Source organism: Nestor notabilis, unplaced genomic scaffold, assembly GCF_000696875.1.
Source record: "Nestor notabilis isolate BGI_N333 unplaced genomic scaffold, ASM69687v1 scaffold19999, whole genome shotgun sequence".
Taxonomy (NCBI): Eukaryota; Metazoa; Chordata; class Aves; order Psittaciformes; family Psittacidae; genus Nestor; species Nestor notabilis.
The window spans coordinates 1-17546 of record NW_009944366.1 but is presented as its reverse complement, the minus strand read 5'-3'; the positions used below and the strand labels follow the sequence as shown (position 1 = coordinate 17546).

Sequence of the window (17546 nt, the reverse complement as noted above, 5' to 3'; positions counted from 1 at the left end):
CCTGCTGAAGCGGAGCCTCCGCGCTGTGAGGGGTGGGATCAGGGAGATGGGCAGTGCCATGGTAATACTGGCCAAATGCCTTTTATCAGACCAAAGGAAGAGTCCACATCTCATTTTTTACATGAAGCCAAGAAAGAAAAAGGGGCCAATACCAGCAGTGCTGACCTTGGCACACATCTGGAACAAGAGGAACTTCCCATTCGGAAATGCCAGCCTGAATTTCAGAAGCAGCTCTTGAGGCAGCCTCGGGATGATCTTGCTGGTGAACAAATCACCAGGCAGACAACTCCCATGCTTTATTATCTATCTGGGGGGAAAACCACTGATGTCCTGAACCACAACAAGCTCTCCCAGTGTCAGGAGGACTCAAGGAGCTCACCGAGGGGATCTCCAGCAAGCAGCTACTCAGCATGGTGTCCAGAGCTACAAAGGGAAAGCACTCGGCCTCGAAGGACCAACCACCACCACCATCAGTGCAGTGCTGATGATCTGCTGGAGACTGAAGATTTCATTCTCATGGATGAGAGTTTCAAGAATGACTATAGAGAGAAACTTAAAGTGGCTCAGAAGAAGGTTCTGAGAGAAACCTCGTTTAAAAGAAAAGACTTACAGATGAGTTTGCCAGTTAGACTGAGGCATAAACCCTCTAAAAGGCCATCAATTGAACACCTCAGGTCCTTCTCATTATCCAGTGCAAGCGAGGATGCCAAGCCTGTTCCTTGTTCCCCTTCTCATCTAGAATCCTTGGACTGTTTCAACAGAGATGAAGAAATTAAGAAGCCACAAACAGGTCGAATGGGGGGAAGGAAAAGGGTAACCAAAGAGCAGAAGAGCCTGTGTTATTCTGAACCTGAGAAACTCAATCAGCTAGCAGATAAGGAAGTGTCATGGAGTCAAGTCAGGGATGAAATCACTGAGCAAGGTACAGGGGCAGCAAGGAGAAAGAGTCTGGAGAGCAGAGGGAGGGCACTTTCCAGTTCAAGTATCTCCAGGACAGAGCTGAAACAGATCCAGCATACTGCACTTATCCAGTACATGGAACGGAAGATTAACCAGAGACCAGGTAGTTCGCAGCACCTCCCACTGCATAAGCCACCCCTGGAGAAGAGGCCGTCGCATCCCAGATGGCCTCCTGGCAAGAATTCCAATCCCAACGGGAGCAGGAAGATGCAAAACGATGAGGTTTTCTGCCAAGCTTTCCCTAAGGAGAAATCCCTGGATGTTGTTCCTCCTTCGGCTTTTGTTCCCCCACTGAGCATGAGCAGCAGGTCCGATCCCAGCACTGCTGGTACAGAGACCTCAAAGCACGACCCAGCACCCCACAAAGCGGACAGGGACCACCCCAGCAAGTGTGCACTGGCTGAGAGCCTCCTGCAGGAGGGTGATCCACCCAGGAGGGCTTGGGAGAGACCGAAATCCACTCCTCCTGCCACACAGGTGAGGCAGATGTTAGTCATTATTGTTTGACAATAACTTAGGGTTATCTACCTGCTTTAGAGAACTATGGGACTACTCAGATGAAAAGCTGCTGAACATCATGAATGAGTAAGTGCAGAGGTGAAGGCAGGGGAGATGCACCATGTGTCCCTTGGAGGGGACAAGGCATGCATGGGGTCTAGCACTTGGTACACATGTGTCAGAGACCACGTGCTGTGTGTGGTGATGCTGGTTGTGTTTCAGCGGTCACTGCTGTAACTACAGCAACTACATTAGAACAGTGTCCCAGAAAAGGCTTTTATATGGAGATTTTTATTAATGACCAACTGTTTTGGTTCCTGAATTTGAAGGACAGCAGCTGTCAATGTTGTGTCAAGGAGAATAAAGAAGAAAAAGGGTCAGAAAATAATCTAATATATTACTAAAACTAGCCAACTGAAGAGGCTGACAAACTAACCCCAGTGCTGCCTACTTTCTGAACTGTTATGGGAGGAGAGGATATGTTTTGTTGCGAGATGTTCTTTGGTTTTCTAGGTTAGAAACATGGATGCTACCTGGGGAGAGCACAATAGCAGTTTCATTAATAAAGCCAGATAAACACAACAAAACCCCAGAAAGCCCCGTACAAACAAGCACAAACCCCTTGGTGAACCTGCTGGGAGATCTAGTGTTGGCTTTTGTTCTGGGGATGACAAACATGGGAGTGAACTGGAACAGCTGCCTGGTGTGGAGGTGCTGGTTGTCCCAGTGTGCTGTTTTTGCTTCCAGGACACTCAAGGACTAACGGCACCATCTCGGCGCTGCGAGAGCTCCCTTGGCACCCCCAGGTAAGGCTGTGAAGGCTCTGCCTGGGTTGAGCCCATGTCCAGGACACGTGAACTCCAGCAGCAGCTGTGGTTGTCTGCTGCTGTCCTTGGGTCTTGGGATCCTGCGTGGTCCTAATGGGAATACTCGTCTGCTACACTATTTGTTTCACTTTGGGACAGTCTTTACAACCTTTTCTGCTGTGTGGAGCGAGGTGGAACGGGCAGTGAGTACCTGAGCCGCGAGTACCCTGCGGCAGCCGCTCGCCTTCACATGCCTGAGATTGCAGCTCCCTCATCTGAGCTCTGGCAAGAACGGCATCTGCAACAGCACAATGTGCTCAGGCTGGAAAACGTGTGTGGTCGGAGTGGTGTGTGAGCAGAGTGGTGTGTGACAGGGGCTTGGTGGGGGGCTTTCAAAGGGGAAAAATACCGTGCTGTTTACACACAGCTAACTCGCTGTGTGCATTAACTCTCCGTGTTTGTGCTGCTGCTTTGAGCATCGGGGAAGAAAAACATCTGAACTCTGTCTCAACAAGGCAGTGATGCCAACACTTGTAGTAATAGAAATTCCAGCATTTCAGTTACTCAGAAGGATGCCAGTGGTTTCTGGAGGCTTGATTATACTGGAAAAATGGTTGTATGTTTAGTAAGATTTTGAGGTTTACCTTAAATTTCCCAGGGCAGCATGAATGTAATTGGAAGTTCTGGACAGAACAGTAACATCAAAACACATTTGATCATAGCTCTATAATATGTACTAAGTAATGAAATGATGAGACATCTAGAGCTGGTTTCATTAATAAGTAATTTAGATTCTCATCTCTGGGACAGAGCTGGCACTTTTTACCACAGGTTTATTTCAGAAAACATGTATGTTGGACATGACTAGAAAATGGGGATTCAAACAGTGTGGGACAGTTCCCATACTTGCTTTTTTTGCAAGAAAAATGAATAGGTGTTCTGGAATCTGAATTTAAGATGAAGCTAGAAAGAAATGACAATTACCTGTAGCTGTTTGAACAGTCTGCAGAACATCTGTGGTAGAGGAAGTGTCTCAAAAGGAAGTGTCTTCTTTCTTCTAGTTTCCATGATCCTGAGACAGATGGATGTGAGAATTATGAACATGAAGACAATAACATAAGTGGATGTGCGTGTTGTCAGGGTACCAAGGAGCCAACTCCTGAAGCCTCTATTCCCATCCCGAGGAACAGAAGCAAGGAAGATGCTCAAGCAGAGGAGGAATGCAGAACCGAGTCTCTGAGCAGCAATGCTTTAACACAGTGTCCAGAACAGCAGCCTACAACTTCTGCAGAGCAAGTAATGTGCTGCCACACAGTGTTAGCTCAGCCCCACAACGGAGACAGGAATACAGCCAAAGGTTTCATTGCAAAGGAGACATCTGTGCACAACAGCCAAAGTGATGCTCACCCCGAGAGAGAGGCAGGTGTGCCCAAAAGGAGACTGCAGTCTCCTGAAGATCAGAGATATGAAGAACTTGCTTTGGAGATCATTGCCAAAGACAGTTCCCTAGTGGATATCCTCATGCCTCACCCTGATAGAAGAACTGCTTTAGACCTGATGGAGGGTCTGTTTCCTGTTACCATTTCCATGCTGGATAAATCACACAGGAAAAAGAAGCACGTGCAGGAGAATGAGTAAGTAGACAAGTGATCTAGTATTTTAAGCTATTTTACTGTATGAATATCACATGTACTAGTAGTAAGGTGACCTGAGCATATTGTTTCATTTTGGTTTCATTAGCAAATGATTTACATATCAAGAAACATCTGAGGTTATTGGTATATGACAGAAGAAATGTGGTTCAATGATACCTTATTACAAGGGCCTGTGACAAATCCAGACAGCAAATCTTTTGCTCTAAATCTTTTAAAAAATTAGAGAAATTGCTGCTGGGAGGGGTGGTTCTCAGTCAGGATGGATAAAACCACGAACACAATGTTTGAGAACTCAACTCCTAAGTGCTTGCCATGGGTATTTATTTTCTGCTCCAACAGCAGAAGTAGCAGAGATGCACCAGCAGAATGTCCTGAACCTGAACACGATGCCAAGCACAGGAGCGAAGATCCTGCCTCTGAGGGAAGCCAGGTCCTGGAGAGGAGCAGAGACAGCACAAATGACCTAGATGACATCACGTCTAAGAAAGTATGTTCATGACCGTCAGAGGAACCCTGTTTATTCTCCATGACAAATAAGTTGTTATTAATGTCAAATATTTCACTCTGGATATTTTTATTCATGATTTCTATCCCAGTAATAATGTTTCACAGATAAGTTTGAATCCATTTTTGCCAGTAGGTGAAGCCCTGGTAAATTAGCATATTGATCATAAATGGTGGTATTTAAATCCTGGATTGATTCAGGTCTCTCCACCACTTACTTCACTTGAGCAGGTCATCGGGGATGGGTTGTACCTGGAACAAGCACTTAGGGTGGGTTATACGTTTCCTGGCAAGGCCAGCTCCTGTGCAGCAGCTGAATCTCAATTTAACACTCAAATCTGGTCTCAAAATCTTTAAAATTCATTACAACTGGCAGCCTGAATACGGAATGCTTTTTACTCTGAGAACTGGCAGTTCTTATTTCATACAGTATGTACAGAGGATGATAGAACTGTGGCAGCTTGGAAGGGCAATTTGTAGCTTTGAAGAATTAAATGGGTTTTTTCCCCTGTGGAAACCTGGCCATGATCCACCTCAGGTAATGACAATCTGCCTTCCTGAAGCTCATCCTGCTGTGCATGTGGTGATATTCCTCATCACCCACTGTCTAATTGCTGCTCCTGCTCATGGTGGCATTGGCTCATTTCCAAAAAGGCTGCTGAAGTTCCTCTCCTGCTCCTGTCTTGGGGCCTTTTTCCGTATCAACATTTCCCTATCAAACAGCCTCCTCCTCTTGCTTCACTACCCAGGCACTGCAGCTTGCTTGAATCACCCCAGGAACTGACTTTGTGCATATTATAAGTGAAAATCCAGTCCTTGTAAAGCTTGGTAATAGAGCTGTGACTTGATGCTCGTGTCTTGGAGCATAACCGTGTGTAACCATGTTGTAATCCTTATTGCAGTTGACTTCTGGCTGATGGGAAGCTCTCTGAGCTGGGGATTATATCACCAGTTAAGGTGATTACCAGTGATTAGCTTTTCAGAGTTTGACAATTAGAAAAATACTAAATTTTTCTCCATTCCTAGAGCTCAGAATCGTTTTAAAAGTCAAAAATCTGCCAAAGACGATGCGAGGAGAATCCATTCTCTAGAAATGATCTGGATCCTCTTTGGCAATACCAGCTTTCTAGGATTCTCTTTTTCCCTTTGCAGCTGGAACTCATGTCCAGGCTCCGGTCCAAGCTGCAGACCCTGCGTGGGGAAAGGGAGCTCGTCCTCTCCGAGGCCCGGGCGTGCGCTGCGCGAGGCGCGGAGCTGGAGGCCCTGGTGCGGGACATCTGCAGGCACAACGAGTTCGAGCGCTACATGATGTTCATCGGAGACCTGGAGAAGGTGGTGAGCCTCCTGCTCTGCTTGTCCAGCCGCCTGGCCCGAGTCCAGAACGCCATGAGGAGGATCGATGGCAATACGGACGCTGAGGAGAAGGTGAGTGACAAGCGAGCAGGGGGGTTAACTTGTTTGGGTCACTCCTGTCCAGGTGGGGCTGAGCCCACCTCATTTTCTGACAGCTCTAAACAGAAGTTGTAAGTTACACATGAATCCCAGCTGCTGTTACACATGAGATTAAATTATACATGAAATTGAATTATACATGACACCAGCCGTTGTCCTGGCAGCGTTAGTGCCACACAAGGAGATGGTCTGAGCCAGGGGTGGCCTTTGAACCCTGGGGGTAGCTCCAAGCCTGGGCTTCAGAGAGCAGTTTGCTGTTAGGGGGTTTTCCCCTGGTTATTTCAATGTGGTAATTGCTGCCTTTCAATTTGGTTCACTTAATGGGCTTGTCTTAACCATAGGGAGCAGGAAGATGTGGTCGTAACCTGAGATAAAATTCCCTGCAGTTTAACTCAACTAGCCAGTTTTGCTGGAAAATTAGGAATTGTCTCATGTCACCAGGAAATCCTTTCAAGTCTGAAAAGTCTCCTTTTTGCTCGAGAAGACGAGCCAAGTCTATCCCAGGAATGATGCTGTCCTGCTGTCCTTTTTGCTTTTAGACATGCTTTTATCCATACAATACCTGCTGTTCTCTCTCATGTGGAAACTCAGAAAGTGCAGAGTTGGAAAAAGTGGGATTTCCTGGAGCTGTGCTGCTGCTGACCCATAGCTCTAGAGGTTTGTCATAGTTCACATGCAGAACAGCACTAAAAGGGTCATGCCATGCAGCGTGACATGGAGATCAGGAGCTGCCCACTCCAAAATGTCACTCACAGTAACAGGAGTAGCTTTGAGCTGTGTTTCACACTGGCTTTGGCTTTGTGGTTGGTGCTTCTCTAGTGTTACATTTGTGCTCTTCGTAGTAAATGCATTAAAATATTCCGACATTTGAATAACATAATGAAGACTTGGTTATGTGCCAGCACCTTCACAACCACCTCCCAGTCGCTGCCTTTGCCCTGTGTCAGCATGACCAGCAGTCTGGATCTTAGGCTCTGTTTTTAGGGTGCCGCTGGTGACCGCTGCTCTGTGCTGGACACTGTCCTCAAGTGGACATCTCCCAGCAGTGCTCCCCCTGTGAATCATCACAGCGGGAAGAGAATTACCTAAAATGTGAAAGTGTTAAAATCCTGTTGTACAGGCAAGGCTTGATTCTGGTGGGTTTGTTAAAAAGAAGCCTTTGATGAACAGTTACCAACTGCAAGATGCACCTTTTAATAGAAGTTTTAATAGAAGCTGTCTTTTTAATGTGACATTGCCACTGTGGCCACACACAAAATACAGAGATGTGTGTCTTAAAGAGCTTCCAATTGAATGAAGATGGATACTTTAAAATTACCAGAATGTTAAATATATTGATTTTTCTCCTGAGGGCAGCATGGAGGAAGTGAGCCCTGATGGGCTTCACTGGGTGGCTTTACCTTACAAGCCACAAGAACAAGTAATTCAGTCGAGCAAAAGCTCATGTGGAACACAAAGCCCACAAGAGGAAGTAATTAAACTAAATTGACTGTGGCTTCCAAATGAAGATCTAGAGTCTGCCAGGAATGATGAGTTTTCATAGTGTGCTGCTTTGTTCTTTCATTCTATCAGCAATCGCTCCATGAACGGCACCAGCTCTTGTCTAGACAGCGGGAAGATGCGAAAGACCTGAAGGAGAACCTGGATCGCAGGGAGAGGGTGGTCTCTGGCATCCTTGCCAAATACCTGAGTGCCCAGCAGCTCCAGGACTACCAGTGCTTTGTTCAGGACAAGACCTCTTTGCTCATTGAGCAGAAGGACCTCGAAGAGCAGATTAAGTTTTTTGAAGAACAATTAGAAAGTCTTGAGAAAAGCATCCCACTGTAGCACCCACCAACAGCCCACCCGCTGCAACACCCTTTGTGACCTTCCCCTGCAATTCCACAGGCTGGGCTGGGTGGATTCTTGCAATCTTGGTAGTGCTGTGGTGTTGACAAGTGCTTGGATGCTGTGGGGATGCTCTGGGCACGCACTGGATGTGCCTTCCCCTTGGACAGGCCGACTGCCAGCAGCATACAGCGCGTCGCTTTGGAAATGACCGGTAGGCTGTTTGCTCCTCGTAACTTGGTGTGTATTTCCCCTTTTTGTTTCTGTCCATCTGTTTCCAGATTGACATAATCTCAATAAAAGAACGGTACAAATATTTTCCTGCTGTGGGGGGGTTGAGTGAAATGAAAAATGCTGTGGGTGTTCAGATTTGGATTGGGGAAGGCACGAAGCCATAGGGACTGTTATGGACCATTTCAGTGGAACTCCTGCACTCGTTTCTACTGTTTGTATGTATGACACAGTGAAAATACACTGTAATGGAAGAAAACAATTATTTCCTTTCTTGGCAGCTGCCACCCATGAGTCTTTCCTGGCTCTGTGTAACCCTGGTAGTCTGTTCAGTCTTAGGAGTGGTCCTCATGGACATCAAAAAGAGCCGTTCAGTGTTGAAACCAGCTTAAATGAGCACTTTGGGGAGTGATAAACTCTGAACTTAGTCCTGCCCAGCCATTTGCCAAGTCCTCATTATGCTTTCAAAGTGTTTATTTTTCAAGCGGCACCTTCAGGGATTTGGTTTTAGGTGGTTTTTGATCGTCAGCATGAACAAGAAGTGCTGAACGTGGGAAAGCTGCTGCTGTGAGGTAGGTGGGACGGGTGGAGGAGATTATTCTGTTTCAATGAAGCTTTATATAAATCCCTTGGCAAAAATCTTTTAAACTAATGTTGTGTGTTGAGTCAAACCAGTGGTGTTGCTGTATTTAAAATCTGAGTGTGGTTTTTTGTTTGTTTCTAAGTATTCAGTGAGGGGATTATTGTGTCTGAGCTACATACCGAGACCATGAATAAGGCGGCTACTAATCAAACTCAGGTTTCTTCCACAGACAGAGGAGATGTTCATTGTTCCATGATGTTAGGCTTCACCAAGAAATGTTTTACCAGTGGCATGGGATGACCACTGAGACAAGCTGTCCTGTTCCTGAGGCACCTTCTCCTTTGGGAGAGCTTTCAATAAACACCTGGAATGGGGAATTGATGTTAAGTTTAATCGGATGGTTTGTGTTCATTTTGCCTCGGATCACATTCTTCATCTGAGCTTGCCCGCTGGGCAACATGAATGAACTGACCAAGAAAGGACAATGTACAAAAAGGAGACCAGTGTGTGTGTTCTGCATGAGCAATGTTTGTTAAGGATAACTTCCCAGTGCTCTGCCTGCTGGAGGAGAGCAGTGTGCTGCGCCTGCCCATGAGCACATCCAGACGTGGCCTGGGACTTATACGCCAGTGCAATAAGACACAAACAGCTTGTCAGGTTCCCAGGTTCTCAGCTGTTCTCTGTCTTCAAAATCAAGGAATAGAGGAGAGGATCCTCAGGTGCTGCCCACACTCCAACAAGGAAGCTTCATTCTGTTCTAAGTTTGCATGTTTATGCAGAAGGACTCGTGTCTAGAGCCCTGCCCTCATTTCAGGAGAAAGAAGAGTACCCTGAGTGAAGCTGCGAGGACTTGCTGTCAACAGTGTTATGGTGTGCACCAAGTATCAGTAAACCTCTTTGCTGACAGTAGCAGCTCCCTTCCCAAAGCACCAGCAGGTCTGGATTGCCAGGTGGGTCTTGATTCTGATACTGATCATTTGTATCAATGTGTTAACAGGGCCAAGCCCAAGGTAATACTGGTAGTTCCCACTGAACTGTGCAACGTTTCCTGGCACACTGACATACTGAGATGTGGGCTTTTAAAATCACAGTCTCATGTGCAAATGCAAGTCAAATCATTACTCGGATTAAATCATAATTAAATCTGATTACTCGGATTAAATTTTAATTAAATCAGGTTAAACCATAATCTGATCCCAGAGGAATGGTGAGGAGCAGCCCTGGGTATTTCTAGGACTAGGTGAAAGACTCTTGGGTTGCTCAAAATTGCAGCTGTTACCTGCAGGAGAATGAGGAAGATACACTGTTCTTAGAGGTGGGTTTGAATCTGCTTTCTGAGCAGGGGAAAATCCTGGAATGGTTTGGTTTGGAAAGGACCTTAAAGCTCCTCCAGTTCCAACCCCCTGCCATGGGCAGGGACACCTTCCACTAGAGCAGGTTGCTCCAAGCCCCTGTGTCCAACCTGGCCTTGAACACTGCCAGGGATGGGGCAGCCACAGCTTCTCAACTGCTGCCCAGAGCCCCGGAGAGCTGTTGGCTTCCAGTGCCTTGGCATTTCACCAGTGCTGAGACCTGCTGAGCTGCTACTTAAGGAAGGTCAGGTGTGTGTGGGGGGGAATGTAGGGAATGGGGGAGCTCCTGGTACCTGACCTCTGGGAGAGCAGGCAGGAAAGCCCCGGCGCTGCCCAGCCTCAGGCAGTGGAACACTTCCTCCTGTTGCAGCCTGCAAGCCTCATGCCTTATCCCCCCAGGCAGAAGGTAAGGTAACCCCACCACCACGAGAGGACTGCTACCAGAGACCTGCGGGACCTGTCTCTGTGCGTTAATTACAGCTACACCCAGGAGGGTGCAGAGTAGTGCGAGGAGTAGGAGGAAGGGGAAGGAGGCAAAATGCAAGAGCCTTGATCTCCCCCGTGGGGTACCAGTGGGGAGGGGGGAGGCTGCTGGGGCTCCAGGAGCAGTCTCTGTAACTCCTGTGCCCATCCATGCACCAGCAATGTGGGGGAAGAAGCTGCAGTAGCTTATGCTCTGCTAAGCAAAAGCCAGGGGGTCTGACTGCAGGATTAAGACACCTTTTATTGCCTTGAGCCAGGGAGATGAGTGTTACCGGTGTGGGTCAGGAGAAGTGGGCAGCACATCGTGTCTGGCAGTGCCTTGGCTCTGATTGCAGGGATTTTGGACATGGCAGCTCATTTAGAATCTGATTTAACACCCACTGCAGTGTGTGGGAGTCGCTGCTGGATCAGGAGCTGCTCTTTCAGCCTCAGGCACTAAATTGAAGGATTTTAATCACTTTTTATTAAACCCCAGCCTCATTTCCTTCACTGGGGCGTTATCCTGTGGGACTTCTCATGTGGAGCTAAAGAAGGAATGGAGGAGTTAATGTAAACATACTCTGCAAAAGCTCTATCTGGTGGCTGAGAGAGCTGCATGTACTAAGTGGAAGGATGTTCTCTCTGCTTTGGGGATTCATGGCAACCATCTGAATCAAACTTTAAAAATAAACTGTGAGCAGCACTGCAGAGCAGATCTGCGCCTGGGGAGCCCACGTGGGCACTGAAGAATCATCAGGCTGTAGGAATCATGCAACCTCTGGGTTTCACCAAATGAAACCAAAAAGCAGCAGCACATGAATTTCACTGCTGAATGAAGAGGCATTAAAGGTTATCAGAGTGACTCTAAAATACCATATGAGCCCCGGAGCTGAGTCATCTCGTAGATAAATCCATGGAGAGAAAACATGGGCTGAACTGATAGTCTTGATTTAGAGGATAGGATGTGCAGGAACAGCCAGAGGTCTTTCTAATGGCCTTCAGCCCATGACACACGAACAAGAACATCCCCAAAGAGAAGTCTGAGCAACTACAGCTGAGTGCAGGGCAGAGATGGGCGGCTGTGTGGGGAGGAGTGAGCAGGTCCAGCCCTGAGCAGAGCTGTTGTGCTTTGCTGCAAAGGGGGAAAGTCCTGCAGAACAGTGGTGGGAGGAAATACAGCACAAACATGCTGAGGAAGCCTGTGTGCACCACGGTGGTTTGTCACTGTGACCGTATTGGTGCATCTTGCCCAGAGAAGCTGTGGCTGCCCCATCCCTGGCAGTGTTCAAGGCCAGGTTGGACACAGGGGCTTGGAGCAACCTGCTCCAGTGGAAGGTGTCCCTGCCCGTGGCAGGGGTTGGAACTGGAGGAGCTTTAAGGTCCCTTCCAACACAAACCAGTGTATCACCTTACCAGTGTAAGTCTCTACCTGAGGCAACACAGAGCAGAACTTCTACCTAGGAAAGGGAAGCTGAGCGCTGTCAGCATCGCTTCTGTTGTGCACACCTAGAATTTTTCCTTCACAGGAAGGGAAGAAGACGTGCTGAAGCTGCACTAATACTGACAGTAGGGGTCTGTTTTGCCTGGGCTCAGGGGCAGATTGTTCATTTAATTTCAGAGCTTTTTTTCATCGCAGTAATTAACAACAACGTACTGAGCTGAAAGGGCAGCTCTGGCTGTGTGTCCCGTGTGGTTTCAGAGCAGTCACCAGGGCTGGGGCTGGCTCAGAGGGTGTTACTGGCAGAGCTGCTGCAGTAAATCCTGTCCCATCCCTGGCCTGGGTAGATGGATTATCCAGAAGATCTGTTTTGCTGCTATACTTTGTGCCACTTCAGGAACAGCGCGAGTTCCACACAGAGAAACAATCTTTCCCTTGTCAGTATGATCTGCATTGCTACCAGAAGTGTTTGTTGTTACAAATTTACCCCAAAATGCTTTGTGGTGTACTTGGATCTATCACTTTTACTGTCCTTTTCAGGGCAGGCAGTAGGACCAGGCTGCTTGTGATGGGGCTGCACCATGTGCTTCTACAGCAGCTCTGTTCTAGAAATCCCTGCAGGTCTAACGGTGTTGCTCAGTGGAATGAGTGGGGTAGAGCAGTTTGTCTCGCTCTAAATGCCTTTTCTGAACTGCTCTAGGTTATCTGAGAAGGACGCTCTTGCTGCAGGCAGCCACATCACCATGAGAAAGTGTCTCCTGATGGGACTTCCCTGGCAGTTCACACCAAAAGGACCGGTAGGCCCCCAGCCACTGGCGATGCTTTGTTCAGGGTTGCACACGTGGTGTAGGGGTGAGATGGGATCAGTCATTTGCTTTCTCTTACAAATTAGTGAACTAAAACCTTGGAACTGGGTTAGAAAATGAATGCTCCTCATTACAATGCAGAGCTTTTGATCTGTTGACCTGCTCTGCCCCTTCTCCTCCTCCAACAACCACCCACTGCGCTGTTGGTGCCCATGCTACGTGCTGGCCAAGTCCCTGTTAACAACCTCTGAATCTGGGGGGTCCCATATTAGTCCAAATCACTCAAAAGCTGCCACGTTGCCATTTTATTCAGGTTAATATGCAAATCAGGAGGCAAATGCATCCAAGGAATGCAGGTCACAGTGGAAATGCGCAGAACAGAAGGGACAAGCAATGGGGAGTTAGGAGACTCGAAAGGCCTCCTCTACCTTCAGCTGGTGGCTGGAACTCCCATGGGTCTGATGGAGTTATTCAGTGACTCTTCTGCTTCACCTTGGTTCTGTGATGAAGCCAAAACCTTGTAAAGGATTCCATGGCAGTGCAGGAGTGGTGTGTCCTGGGGCTTTCATAGAGCAGGGGTTTCTGTGTGGCACTCACAAGGGAACAGAGATATCTAAGAGATCTGTTTGACCTGCCTATGGCTGTTCCAGCAGCCACAGCCAGGAGGACAAAGTCTGTCCCTTTATGTAGAACTGTGGCTTGAAGCTTGTTTGCAGCCCTCCTCAGCACACGTTTATGAGCTGATACCCCTCAGAACAAACGGTGCCGAGGAATGGATGAGCCAGTTATCTTTAGCAAGGCCTGAGCCAGGGTCAGACAAACATTAGCTTTGCTGGTCTCTGACACTGCTGAGCTACAATCCGAGCCAGTTTTGTTTGTGTAGGCACTCCCCTGAGGGTGCAGCGTTCACAGCTTGCAGATGCTGCTGGTGCTGCCTACAGCTCTGAAGCACTAGCTTGATTTTGATGTGGAATATCAGTACTAATTGTGTGCTTTAAAGAAGTGACCCAAGTAATTACATTTTGTAGCAGGCAAGCAGGCAGGCTAGTAACCAAGTAAAATCATAGGATCATGGAACGGTTTGTGTTGGAAGGGACCTTAAAGCTCCTCCAGCTCCAATCCCTGCCCCGGGGCAGGGACACCTTCCACTAGAGCAGGTTGCTCCAAGCCCCTGTGTCCAACCTGGCCTTGAACACTGCCAGGGATGGGGCAGCCACAGCTTCTCTGGGCACCCTGTGCCAGCGCCTCAGCACCCTCACAGGGAAGAGCTTCTGCCTCAGAGCTCATCTCAGTCTCCCCTCTGGCAGGTTCAAGCCATTCCCCTTGTCCTGAACCCCAAGCTCCTGAGTTCTGGCCTGTGCCCTATCTGCAGCTTCCATCCACAGCCTGCTGCCGCTCCCAGCCTTCCACCACCATGTAAGCCATGTCCACAGGGCAAGAGTGGAGGATTTGGGGTTTTTCCCTTTCCTGCAACCAGCTGCGATGACACAGAAGGCAGGTTCCAGCTCTGGCCTGTGCCAGAGGTTCAGAAGGCTGCTTGCCTGGCTGTGGCACACGCTGTGGCACAGCCCCTGCCCCGGGCCAGCGTGTCTGGGAGCTGCAGTCCTCCCCTCAGCTCTGGTGCTTGTGAAAGAACAGCTCATTCATGAACATGAAAATCCTCCTGTGTCCAGCCAGATCTGGGCTTGATACAGGGAAATTAATGAGGATCCACCAAGCTGAGGGATTCATCAACAGTCACAGCCTTAGTCTCTGCCAGTAAAATGCTCCCACGATCGTCCTTCGGTGTCCCTTTTATAGCATAAATGGCAGCATAGGAACCCAAACCCAGAAAGCCCAGGACTGGTTCTACCTCTGACCAAAGGCAATGTGTATTTTCTGAGATTGCAGCAGTGTGTTCTCTGTACCTCAGTATTTGTTTGCTCCTGAGGTTGTACAGCACGGGGTACACTCATCACCGCCTGCCTAAACACTCTCTCACCCTCAGTCTGCTCAACACGGAGGAGGCATGAGCTGAGTCACTGCACAAGCCTGTCGGCAGAGCCCGGCACACCCCATCCCAGCACCGACCTTGCCAGCTCCACACCTCAGTGTTGCAACCCCCTGCCAGGCCCCCGAGCACTGCCCGGGAATGCTGCAGGACAGGGCTCGTGTTGCTGGACATCTCTCTATCACAACACCTCATCTCTTCCGTGCCTCCCAGGAAGGAGTAGCACAGAATTTCCTTGATGATACCTGTTGCAACAAAGTCTTATCTCTGTGTGATTTCTTGCCTTTCCTTTGACGCAACAATAGAGGAGCAGCACAAACTTCTCCCTCATTTCCTTATGGTGAAGTCACAGCCACGCTTTACAGGTGGGTTGGTTGTTTTTTAACCAGGAAACACTCCATCCTTGAACCTTGTCTCTGACCCAGGTGGGTTTTACTGGGAATTAGCACTAAAATTTCAGCTATTTGAACAGGTACCAAGCTCAGAGCTACAACTACTGAACAGACTTCCCCGTAAGGCTGAGTCAAACTAGAGAGTGTTTCCAGTTCATGCAGAAACACAAAGCTTTTACTCAGAGGCAGCACGAACACACACTGATGTGGTTTCAGAAAATACAGGGGGGAAAAAAAGGTGTTTAATGCCAGCAAACTTGGAAAGACTTGTTTCTCCCCTGGAAGTCTGTGAGCTGACACAGTGCAGCACAAATCCAGGTTTCAAATGACCACGCTGGGCACTGGTCACAGCGACAGCTATGGAGTAAATAGGATTTTATTTTCTCTTTAAACCCTACACCAGATATAGAAGTCAGGAGGTGCTGGAGCACCAGCGTTCACTTGGCAGCTTAAGCAGTTCAACACGGAAGCAGAGCAGTGCAGTGGAATCCAGGCTCCTGTGGGAGCAGGTGGAGCACCCCTCTGCAGTCACGGGTACGCTCCCAACCAACGTCACAGGCTCCAGTGTCACCCGCTCCAGGGACTTCAGGGGATCGTTTCAAAGTAAAAGAGGGCAGTGCCTCCCCTCAGCACAGTCCTACAGCATTCCTTGCTGTAGGAGCATTGGGGAGAAACCAATTACAGCCTATTAGAAGTACGAGGCTTAATTCAAGGCTGAAAAAACAAACATTCCTGAAGTCACTGGCTTGGAAAGAGAGGCAAAGCATGCAAACAAGTGTTTCAGTATGGGAACTGGAATAGCTGATGGGGCTGAAGAGCAAAGCAAGTGCAGTACCACCATCCCCTTCATCACCGCTGAAATATACAGGGGCTTCAGTTACATTCTTAGTGAAAAGGTGATGGTTTGGCATGCTGGCCCCAGGAGCTGAGCACCTTCTCTTCTTAGCTCTGCCCCTTTGCGTTACCTTTAACCAAATAGCAATTCAAAAAATAACCACCTCACTCCAATGCATTAGTTAACCTGCAGTTAGCATGCTTTGGGGACCTACATGGACTTCTATAGATAGAACAGTTCTGTTTCTAATATAAAAGAAGAGTTAGTTTTAGGTCCATGATTCATGCTGCTGACATAAACACTGCTTTAAGAGGTCATGCAGACATTCCATCATGAAACACCTAACGTAACAAAAAGCCCGAATTTTTTAAACATTTATTGTAAGTAGGTCAAAATCAAAGGCCAAGCTTTAAATAAAAAGAATCAGACATAGAAGCCTTTGTTTCCAGTTGGCTACTCAGAAACTGCAGGATCCAATTCCCAGATTTCAGTTCAGTTTTTCACCATCGACAAGGTTTTTATTCAGATTAAGTGACTGAACTCTAGTCAAGTTTCAGCATTCACAGTATCATCAAAGACGTGGTTAGTACCACCTGATCTTTCAGGAAGAGGAAAAGCCACAATCACAATGCTAACCTTGCTTCCAGACTGAGGTAGACAGGTCATGGTGCTGATGGTGGGGTTTGTTTTTGTAAAGCAGCTCATCTAATAAAACACATTATGCAACAACGGAGATCGTTGTGTTAGCATTTGCGATAGTGAGAAACTTCACTTTGAAAAAGTACACTATTTGTTTTTAAATAGAAATATTCCTCTTCTGTTACCAAAATAGTCAGAAACATCATAGAAAACTATGCATCTTTCCTCTAAGAATTTAAGCCTGTGTAACAAGCCATGTTCAAGTAGCCAGCTACCAGCTTGCTGTTCACAGTGTAAAATACACAATCCTTTACCTTACTTTTGCTCTCCAGCCAAGGAGCTCAGATCAAGAAGGCTGTACCTCAAACACTTTAACCTGTCTACACACATAGAGGTTTAGTTTGTCAACCAGTAGGTATAAAGTTTGCAGTCTCCGCCGACACATCAGCAGGACAGCACACGCACGTCTGCAGCGCTCCTGCGGCAGCTCCCTCTCCATGTGTGACTGTGAGCTGGGTTTCAGCCTGTGGCCTCTGGGGCCCCCATCACTGGTTTAGTCCAGCAGCCAAAAACAGGAGAGAAGAAATCCAAGCTGCTTCTGGGAGAGGAAGTCAAGACCCCAGTCGTGTTATTAAACAACTTGCGTCCCAAGAAGGCAGAGGCTAGTGGCCAAAGAACAGCTCAGAAACAGGTCTGCGCTTCACAACAACTTCCTCTTCCTCCTCCTCCATTACCTCAGAGAGGGAGGAATATGAAGGGAAGCCCCCTCTGGTCTTTGGCTTCCTCCTCGGGCCCGTAGTGGCAGCCAGGAGCTTGTTTAAAGATGAAGGCTTCCTTAAACCTTTGGTGAGGTCGTAGAAAGCCATGTCATCGGATATCACCCCCAGGAACGTGCTCGTGGAGCTCAAGATGGAAGCTGCAAGCTTTGTGGTCTTCTTGATGGGCATGGAGGGCTCCGTGCTGTGGGGAAGGCTGGGGTCCCCCAGCAAGCGCCTGACCACAGAGGAGGCCCCTTCCTTCAAGTACTGGTGCGGCTTCTTCCCGCTGTAGTCCCTCAGGTCGGTCTTGGCGTGGTAGCTGTAGACCAGCATGGTGATGATCTTCTCCTGGCCGTGG

The 17546-nt window shown here is 48.1% G+C and overlaps 1 protein-coding gene across 1 annotated transcript in view; it reads left to right on the top strand.

Moving 5' to 3' along the window:
- The window catches only part of SHROOM1 (shroom family member 1), a 9005-nt gene extending 1303 nt beyond the window's left edge, over positions 1-7702 (top strand). Inside the window, 7 exon segments of the mRNA XM_010022398.1 lie at positions 1-20; positions 55-1437; positions 2206-2264; positions 3326-3910; positions 4259-4406; positions 5576-5848; positions 7448-7702. The exon segment at positions 1-20 is cut by the window's left edge and continues 1303 nt beyond it. Of these exon segments, the coding sequence (XP_010020700.1) occupies positions 1-20; positions 55-1437; positions 2206-2264; positions 3326-3910; positions 4259-4406; positions 5576-5848; positions 7448-7702 (2723 nt within the window).
- The last annotated feature ends 9844 nt before the right edge of the window (positions 7703-17546 follow it).